General features: G+C 37.7%; 1 protein-coding gene across 1 annotated transcript; it reads right to left on the reverse strand.

The window, feature by feature from the left end:
• Positions 1 to 1,084: 1,084 nt before the first annotated feature.
• Positions 1,085 to 5,123, reverse strand: LOC103454498 (uncharacterized). Its single transcript, XM_029102081.2, has 6 exons — positions 4,740 to 5,123; positions 3,794 to 4,029; positions 3,456 to 3,714; positions 1,986 to 2,165; positions 1,733 to 1,888; positions 1,085 to 1,554 (listed from the first exon to the last, which is right to left on the reverse strand). Exons 1-6 carry the CDS (start codon positions 4,764 to 4,766, stop codon positions 1,378 to 1,380), a joined length of 1,035 nt encoding a protein of 344 aa, XP_028957914.1. The 5' UTR covers positions 4,767 to 5,123; the 3' UTR covers positions 1,085 to 1,377.
• Positions 5,124 to 10,147: the final 5,024 nt, after the last annotated feature.

Consider the following 10,147-nt stretch of genomic DNA (forward strand, 5'->3'; position numbering starts at 1 on the left):
TATTGTCACAGATTTGGAGACTCAAGTTTTTGGGTGTTAAAAATAAAAAGTCAAATTTTGGAAAATGGAGATTGAGGTGGTTAAATTTTTGTCCACTGGCCAAAACAGGAAAAAAAAAAAACCTATCTGGGTCCTACAATTGACGCGAGTTATATCTAACGGCCAACAATAGCGCAGCCGACGTAGAATGATGAAAACGCGGTCGTACGCGTTCCTTTTTTTTGTGCCGGATTGTAAATTTTTGACCAGCCTATACCCTCCAGTCAAAACATCCAACATGTCCTACCTCACCAGACAAACAATACATTTGTGAAACAAATACAATACAGGTCGGTAAACCACATTTTCCACTTTTTTTTTTTTTTTTTTTGAGAACCCCACCTAACAAATCTTCCAGGATAAGATCACACTTCAAATCGAGAAACTTACATGGACAATGTTCTAACCTGCCAAGTGACACCAAATTTACAGCGTTCTAAACTTACATGCAACTGAAACATCAAGTCAACAGTGTTCTAAATCTGCCAAGTGATGTTATGCGTTTAAAATGTGTTTTAACTCTCATACATGCCATTACGTGATTAATTTAAAATACTGCTATTTTTGTATGTAAATTCTTCTCGACCGAGCACCTTGAACATCGTCTCCATTTGGATTTGTAATACAATGGCATCCCTTAAAGTTGCAGGGGAACAGAGTTTATAAAGAATGTGTCCGGCCAAATGTGAGGGTCCTTCATGGAAGCAAGAAGACATCTCAGGTGGCCGGCCATCTGTACGACGGATGAGGATCCTCTCCGGATCCTCTTTATGGGGATCTAAAAGATCAATCGATCGTGTCTATTTGTCGTACATAGTGCGGCTAGTTTTCGTTAAGTCTTGTTAGTGTTTAATTTTAAATAAAAATATATAAAATAATTTATGACCGCACGACGTACGATAAACAGACACAATTGATTGATCCTCCGGATCCCCACAAAGAGGATCCGGATAGGATCCTAATCCCTGTACTACAAATTGCTCCAAAGTATTGTGAAGATAGGTAAAAGGTTAATTGACGACTAATAACAAGTTGCATTGGTAAATTTCTGAAGATTTTCATACGTTGCAAGGTGAAACTGCAACTTTCTCTATTGATTAGCTTGAATACAACAACGATGTTTCTCGTAGAGGAGAGGACAAAGAATCAATTGAATATTAAACGAGTGTGGCAAAAACGAAGCAAAAATTGAGTGACAAAGAAGCTACAATCAAAATTAGAGGCTGCAGCCAAAATTCCAACAGGGAGGTAACCCGTTAGCTTCTGCGGCTGAAGACGAAAGAAGAAACAAAAATGTGAAAAGAATAAAGCAGGGTTTATACATCGCCTCACTACTGTTTACCTTCTTCGATAATCCGCACTGAGGAAGCTTTCATACTGTGTTCCTGTAAGTGTCTTTTGGACGTCGCCCCAATTCTCAATCTGACTAGACAAATTACCTTTGTGTATCTTCACCTGGCGACTCTTTAAATCCCTTTTTGGAACCTTAAGAAAATCTTGAACATCAAGCAACTTCTGCAAACACACAAAATTGAAACTTTCAGAGGTTGGTGTTCTTTATTTTCTACCCTTTTTTCGGGGCGCTGGTTTAAGGAAAGAGGAGGGTGGAGACAAAAATACTGATGCACAACCATTAATTTATTGCAAACAACAAAATGAAAAATCAGTTTAGCATTCATAATGTTTCTCTTACAGTGCGGTTTTTTACGATATCCTCATAGTAGAGAATAATATGACGGGTGCTCTTGAAATATTCCAAAGCTTTCGTGGTTGTATCCTGTACTTGCTTCAGGTTGGGTATTAGCAAAGTTGCATTGATTGTAGGCTTGTATTTTGCAAGTATTTCTGCCTGTAGCCATGACATGTAATAAGTTTTCAAATCGAGTTAAAAACAAGCAATTCACTTTTCCTTAAAAACCTTGCATATGAGGGAGGGAGACACAGACCTCGTGAGGAGAATGCACGTGAGACTTGTGGGTCCCATTAAGCAGCTTATTATCTCGGTCATACAAATTTGCAAGGACAGAGATCATCCTCCGCAACAGATTTCTTCGAAAGAGAAAGATAGCAGAAACGCCCCGTGTATTGAAGTACTCTACTATTTCTTCGTGATGCTGCATCAAGCCCTGCATAAAATGTTGCAATATTTAATTGGCTGGTCCATGCATGAAACAAGAAAATGCAGAGCAGAACAAGTTAAATTGTTTCTCATGAGCTAACCAAACTATTGCCTACTGGTCATATTCCACCCTAGAACAAGGAATCTGATACAAATATAAACATAAAGAAAGAATTTCAGACCAATTGGTTATGAGAAACAAATTGGGTGGACATTTCGATGGACCAAATTAAAGTACTAGATGGATAAACCCAAATCTTAGTTTGCACCGAAGTTCTTTCTGACCAAGACTTGTATCCATGTAACTACCATACCAATCAAGTTTGAAATGTTACTCAACTCATCCTCCTTTGTTAAGAATCATTCATTAGTTGCAGTGAGATGGTCCTATACTTTAAAATATAAGGTCTTCATTACTTACAGGATGTTCTTCACTCAGTGACATGATATGATGAACAATATCTAGATCCATCAGTTTTCATGAAATCTATATGCTTCTTGCTAATTAAATTGTATCATCCCTTCGATACCCTAAATTACTTTACTTGAAGGCTAGCTTCCTAATAGGCTCTTCAGTTTCATTCAGGACAAGCAGTTCTTAATGATAGCACTGCCTATGTCTCTAAAATATGTCGTAATGCAAATACTGAGCATTCATGCATCAATACATAATCTAAACAAAGTGTGAGACTAATACCATCTTTTTGTAATGTACAAATTTCATGGAAGCAACTTAACTCCTGAAGTGCTACACATTAGCATATAAAATTCAAGCTTAACAGTTGTCCAGAAAATCATTGTCTATTTTCAGCCATCTCTCAACCCGTCCCACTAGCCACCAGTGAGATACAAAACAAGTGCAGGATCGTCATTGGGACAATCATCCATTCATACTTGCCGACCATCGATGACCCTAGAAGATACTACCGTATCCAATCACACATGCCCGGTACCACTCTCCACAAATATGCATTTTTATCATTACAATAACACAAGCTTCTTGGCAGGACTTGAAACTATACATTTTACTACAATATCTGCAATTGTTACAACTTACAAAAGAGGTAAACAATTGGGCAAGTGAGTCCTTAATGTTACTTTTGCTAAGTATAACTTGCTATCTAACACAAACAAGCTAGGCCTTTATTGAGGAATGAAAATTTCCTGTCGAAAATAAATAGAATGTACTGAACTGAAATGTCATTGTCTCTCACTCAACAAAACCACCATATAGCCAATTAACAGAAATAAAAACTAGAAATAAAAAACGAAAAACAATGCATGAAAAAGCACTGACCTGATTAAGCATCCACTTCAAGCCAACTGCAGTGGTGCATTCATTCTTTGAGGCGCTACTCAACCAATCTAGATTATAAAGTCTGTCCAAAGTCTCAACGATTGCTGAAATATTACTTCTCCTAACTTTCACAGAGAAAATCTCCCCATTTGAGCTTATGTTAGTATGATTATTCAATAGCGTCTCAAACCACCCACTCCCAGACCTCTGCATCGACAAAATTGCGAAGTATTGCACAGGATTGCACGCACACTCAGCCCTATTATGCACAAAAGTAAATCTAAATCATTGCATTCCAAATAGAACCCAACTTGAAACTCCAACAACCAGTAGCATACCTGCTATAAGTTTTGGGCTTTGGGTAGTGCATATAATGAAGTTCTTCGGGCTCTACATCAGGCTGTGGACACGGCCTTTGAATCACCTCAATATTTAAGAATCCAGATTTTGTGCGGGTGCTGACCTGCTGTAAACAAATTGAGCAAATATAGACACCACAGACCATTGCAAACAACACAACAATCATCCGCAGCACCAATGGGGAATTCTTCGGCGCCTTTATCAAAAATATATCCTGCAGTCCATGAATTAGGCAATGCAAAATTGAAGGTAAATAAAAAATAATAAAGGGTAATGAGTCCTAACAAAGTCCAAACTTTACAAGTCAATCTGATCGCCATCGAGATACGCAGAAGTTTATGCACAGTCAACTCAGCAGGAAGAACAAAATGAAATGGGTCTAATTGCAATGATCCAAAAACTCCCAGGACTCACAAAATCGCATGATTAAGCTATTAAATCACAGTGATTAATTAAAAAAACAATAGTGTGATTAAGATTTAATCCTAACAGATAAAAATATGACATGGGTAATTAATCCTAACAAAGGTTTAAACTTTTCATTCAATCTGATGAACAAACGACATGGGTATGAATGGAATGATCCAACAAACATTCCCAGGGTTCATAAATTGACATTATTGTGCTATTAATTAATTCATTAAGTAAAATAATAGTGTGATTAAGACCCCTTTTCCTAATAAAAAAGGATTTCTGGGTTTGCTTCAGCTTGAATGCACAAACCAAAAGAAACCGATAAATCCGGGAAACAAAATGTAAAAAATTTCAGCACCCAGATCGGGAAATTCACATGCAACCCATAAAATAATCAAACAAATTACAAAAGGGTCAGAATCCAATACCCCAAAAATTAAAAGTCCAGAAAAAGAAAAAAGGCAGAAAGAAAAACAGCTGAAATTTCAAAAGGAGCATGAAATAGCAAACCTTGAAGGACCAGAGATCATCAGCCATTGTAATGGGAACTCAAAAGGCAAGCATTCCTCCTCCTGCTTTAGTTTTCTCAAGCTTTATTCCTCACAATAGCCATTAATTCAAAAACCCAACAAAAAAAATTGGATAAAATGGAAAAGGTAGAGAGAGAAAGAGGAGGAGGGGGAGGAGAGAGAGGGAGAGTATAATATGTTTATTTTGATGGGGTTCGGAGCTTTTTCTCGTGAAGAACACTATGATTGGATGCCTCTGTTCCTCTGAGAGACCCGTTGCACGCTCTCTTCCTTCTGCTTTTTCGTGTGTGTGTGTGTGCGTGTGTGTGTTCCCTTTCGAATTCTCTCTGGACTTGTTAGTGCTGGAACGGCGTCGTTTGAGTGATCTTCCGCGCCCATTAATTAAGGAAAGAGAACGATATTAATGTTTGACGATTTCCCAAAGAGTTGGTACTGTTTCCGACCGGAAAATGCTTTTAATTATTATTGGAGTTAATTAAAAGTTTTGTTTTTTTTTTAATTTAATTATTATTAAGAATTTTAAAGCCCACACAAAACGCATAAGTTTTGTCAATGGGCTTCCCGTTATGCTACTTGCTCTTATTCTATTTTGGGATTTGGCCGGCTTTGTGTTTGGTTTTTGCTTAGAATACAAGTCTGTTCATCATCATTTGAGTGATGTCTCTTTTATGTGACTTTTAATTATGAGAAAAAAAGTGACTTTTGTTTATTTAATTGTGCGGGCAAATAGTTTGACTTTGTTCTCAAAAGAACATTTCAATTTTAAAAATACCTACTTTTTAAAGGGAAATATATTAAATCGCAAACCTACGAGGCCAACCGGGACAACAGTTACCAAAGAGGATGACGTTTCTAGTCCTACAAGGGATGATATCAATTGTTGGACTTAACTCGGCCACTTGAGTTCTTGTAACTCACAACGATGTAGAATGACTAGAACTGATTTTTGGTGGAGCGTCTCTAATGGAGATGTCAAAAGATAAACGTCAAATGTTAATTTGATAGCTAACGTGACAATGTTAGATTTTCTCTTTCTTCAACTGATATGTTTTATTTTTATTTTTTGTTATAAATGATATTTGTAGGACTCATTTTAAAAAGAAATCATTAAAATAAATTTTCAAGATCTATAATTGGTGCATTAATAAGATTCACACAATAAAATAATTAAAAATTATTTGACATCACTTTTTCTTATATGTCAAATTTGACATATGAAAACTCATATGTCAATCCACATAGGATTGACATATCAGTTAGAGTTTGCTCTTGTCTTTAAATTTGATTACATGGCTTTTCACTTAGGATTTGACATCTTCTTTGAAGATGGTCTTAGAGCATCTCCAAAGGAGATATCAAATTTAAATTTGATGGCTGACTTGACAATTTGACATATTGTCAATATTTTCCTTCCACCCGATATGCCAAAATTTATTGGTTCATTTGTGTTTTTTATTAAACAAAAATAATAAAAGTTGGGTTGTTATTGGTTTTAAAATAATAAAATAATACTTAAATATACTAGCATTTAAGGTAAGACAGATGAAATGCCTTTGAAAATAGCAAAAATCAAATTTGAAGGCAGCTTCAAATTTGACATCTCTTTGTCCATGTCAACTTAGCCTTCTTTTTAATGTCATCTTTGACATCTCAGTTGGAGTAAATGGAACATCATTTATTACCGTTATGTGTCTATGTAGTATTTTTGACATCTTCTTTGAAGATGATTTTAGTGTGTCATAACTTTTCTTGTTGCACCATTACGTCCAAGTGCCACATGTCAATCATGGGAGTACTTCAAACACAGAGTGTGACAGGAGCTTCAACTACAAGGCATCCACACAACTCAAGGGTTTAATACCAGTAATCAAAGGAGCACCAAACACAGGGATCTTATGACAAAACAAAAAGAATTATTAGCAACTCTTTGGCACTAATAGGATCTTACCAAAAAAACCAATGTTATGTGCAACCAAATATCTATAAATTGAAGCTTTATGTTGGATTCCTCGACGAGGAAATTTAAGTGTTAGAGATTGAGGAGACAACGACAACAAAAAAGCCTTTTCTCATTAAGTGAAGTCGACTGTATGAATCCTAAAATGTCATTACGCTCGGTTCTGTGTCACGTCTTCCATTAGATCCAAGTACTCCAAGCCTTTTCTTAGAGTCTCTTCCAAAGTCTTCCTAGGTATTCCTCTACCCCTTCGGTAATTGAAAGACCTCTGGTTACTTAGGGTTCCTCATGATTAGGGTTTCTCGGTATTATCTGGGTAATAGGGTTTGTGTTAACCCTATTAGTGTTTTACCTAGTTAATAGCCGTTTATTTTCTTCTTGCTCTTATCAACTTGTATAAGGGTCTTGTTGTCAACTGTTACACCCCACTCCCATTTTATTTAAAAATGGTTTTTAGTTTTAAATTGGTGAGCCCAAGGGGCCCACCCCTGATTTTTTTTTGTCCCCCGAGTCTCTTTTATCTCTTCCCTCTCAGTCCTCTCTTTCTTCCCTTTCCTGTGCTCTCTCTCTCTCTCTCTAAACACTCTCTTTTATCTCTCCAGCGCCGAGAAGGAAACCACCATCACCCACGCCATTTTCAACCAAACCAAAACCCAAAAATCTGAACCTCAAACCTTTGGGACATGGCGAATCCACCTGCAGCCTTGCATGTGTCATCAAAGCACCTCTATGTGCTCTGCCATTAACGCAGAGAGCTTGAGCTCTCTCAAACTTTATCTCAAGTATGGTTTAATCCCTATCTTGATTAGTGTGGGTTATAATCTGGTCTGTGATGCGTGTTTATGTCGAAAATCTAAGGGTTTAAACCCTGTTTTGAATATGTGCATGCATGTCCGGTTCCGACAATGAACTCCGGCAAGTTCGTGGGTGTGTGTTGTGCAGTGTTCATGGGTGTGTGTTGTGCCGTGTGTGTGGGTGTGTGTTGTGCAGTGTTTATGGGTGTGTGTTGTGCCGTGTTCGTAGGTGTGTGTTGTGCAGTGTTCGTGGGTGTGTGTTGTGCTGTGTGTGTGGGTGTGTGTTGTGCAGTGTTCGTGGGTGTGTGTTGTGCCGTGTGTGTGTGTATGTATTGTGCGTGTGTGTGAGTGTGCCTGTACAATGTGTGTGTGTGTGTGTATGTGTTGTGCCCGTGTGTGTGTGCGTGTGTTGTGCACGTGTGTGGTGTGTTGCTTGTGTGTGTGTGTGTAGGTGTACATGTGTGTTGTGCATGCATGTGTGGGTGCTGGCATGTGTGGGTGCTGGCATGTGTGTATGTGTGTTGTGTGGGTTTGGGCTCAAGCCCAAACCACCCTTTTTGTTCCTAAACCTATCCAAACCCAAAAACCCAATAAGTCCTAACCCTATTTAACCTAAACCTAAACCCTAATCCGGATCCAAACCCAAAACCCATTTCCATTTCTTGAAATTCTATAGTTGGGTAGTTTGATAAATTGTACATTTTTGTGCTTAGGTGAAGTTGCTAGTGGGGATTTCCTTAATCCTTTTTCGCACAACTCTGCTGCTACGGAGTATCTGTTAGTGAACCCCTTCTAAAATTTGCATAATTTTATAGTTTATTTGCATAATTTTATAGTTTATTTGCATAAATGAAATGCATGCCTTACGAGTTTATAAATTGATTTTATGTTAAGCATGTTTATTGAAATGTTGATTATCGTCTCATTATTTTGTAAGGAATTAATTGTTAGCCTATATTGAGCTATAGTTTGATATATCGTATTTTCTATAAAAACCTGATAGACTATCTGATGGATAACGATAGGATGCTAGAACATGTTTTCAAAACCCCTCTTTATAGTATAGACGATGGATGACTTTATACTTGCCACTGAAGTCACTCAATCTAATGCAATGGTTCTTGCACATCACACAAAGTCCCCCACTGCAACTAACCAACCAACTTCAAGTGATAACACCAACACTTCTGTTAAAGATGAATCTCTCCACAACGTTACACTTGAGGAATCTTCGTACGAGTCTCATTATACTGCGCCTCGACAAAATCCTATTCATGAAAGACATCCTCCAGCAAGACTGCAAGACTTTGTCACTTACAAGCCAAGGCATCCACTGTCCAATTATGTGTCCTATAAAAAACTGTCATCTAAATACATTGCTTCTCTTTGTAATGTATCTGAGCATGTTAAGCCTCAGTCTTTCAAATAAGCAAATCAATCACAAGTTTGGTAGCAAGCTATGCAAGATGAACTGCATGCCCTTGATTAACATAAAACCTGGAGCATTCTGACACTGCCCAAAGGAAAGAAGACATTAGGTTGCATGTGGATATACAAGGTTAAATTCAACTCAGATGGGTCCATAGAAAGACACAAGGCAAGGTTAGTGGCTCGTGGCTTTACTCAAACATTTGATGTGGACTACAAGGAAACCTTTGCTCTTGTTGCAAAGATGAACTCAGTGAGAGTACTCCGTTCAGTTGCTGTTAACAAAGAGTGGCCTATGTATCAAATGGATGTAAAGAACTCCTTTTTACGTGGTGATCTTGAAGAAGAAGTCTACATGAGATTACCCCCAGGTCATCCTCAACGTCATGAACTTGATGTTATGTGTAAACTGCACAAATTGATTTATGGTCTTACACAGTCACTGAGAGCTTGGTATGCCAAGCTCAGTTCAGTGTTTACAATTATTGGTTTTAAAAGAAGCAATGCAGACTCCTCACTGTTTGTGCGCACAGGAACTGCTGGGAAATTGGTAGTCCTTATATATGTAGATGATTTGATCATTATAGTAGACAACCCTGAAGAAATAAAGGAGCTCAAGCATTCACTACAACAACATTTTGCAATCAAAGATCTTGGAATACTAAGATATTTTCTTGGCATATAAATGGAAACCTCTCACAAGGGTTTCTTTCTCAGCCAGCGGAAATATGTTCTGGACCTTCTCAAGGAAGCAAACATGAGTGATGTTAAACCTATTATACACCTCTTGACATCAAGCTCAAACTTAGCTTGGAAGGGGCAACCACTTCCAAACATAAGCTATTATCAGCGACTTGTTGGTAAGTTGATATATTTTACTATTACAAGGCCTGACATAGCCTATTCAGTGAGCATTACTAGCCAATTTATGCACTCTCCCATGATGAAGCATTTTAATCTTGTCAAAAGAATTCTTCGGTACCTAAAATGTTCAGTGGGTCGTGGCATAATCATGAAGAAGAGCACTCAAATCACAGGTTATTGTGATGTTGATTGGGCTGGTAACTCTATTGATTGTAGGTTTACAACGGGGTATTGCACGTTTGTGGGAGGCAACCTTGTTACATGGAAAAGTAAAAAGCAAGCAGTTGTTGCAAGATCAAGTGCTGAGGCTGAATATCAAGCCATGACATCGAATATCAAGCCATG

Source organism: Malus domestica, chromosome 05, assembly GCF_042453785.1.
Source record: "Malus domestica chromosome 05, GDT2T_hap1".
Taxonomy (NCBI): domain Eukaryota; kingdom Viridiplantae; phylum Streptophyta; class Magnoliopsida; order Rosales; family Rosaceae; genus Malus; species Malus domestica.

Coding starts and splice junctions, on each gene's coding strand:
- LOC103454498 (XM_029102081.2), bottom strand. CDS start 4,766: ATGGCTGATGATCTCTGGTCCTTCAAG. Junction 1,889..1,985: donor ACGTGCATTCTCCTCACGAG/GTCTGTGTCTCC, acceptor TCATGGCTACAG/GCAGAAATACTTGCAAAATA. Junction 1,555..1,732: donor ATATCGTAAAAAACCGCACT/GTAAGAGAAACA, acceptor GTGTGTTTGCAG/AAGTTGCTTGATGTTCAAGA.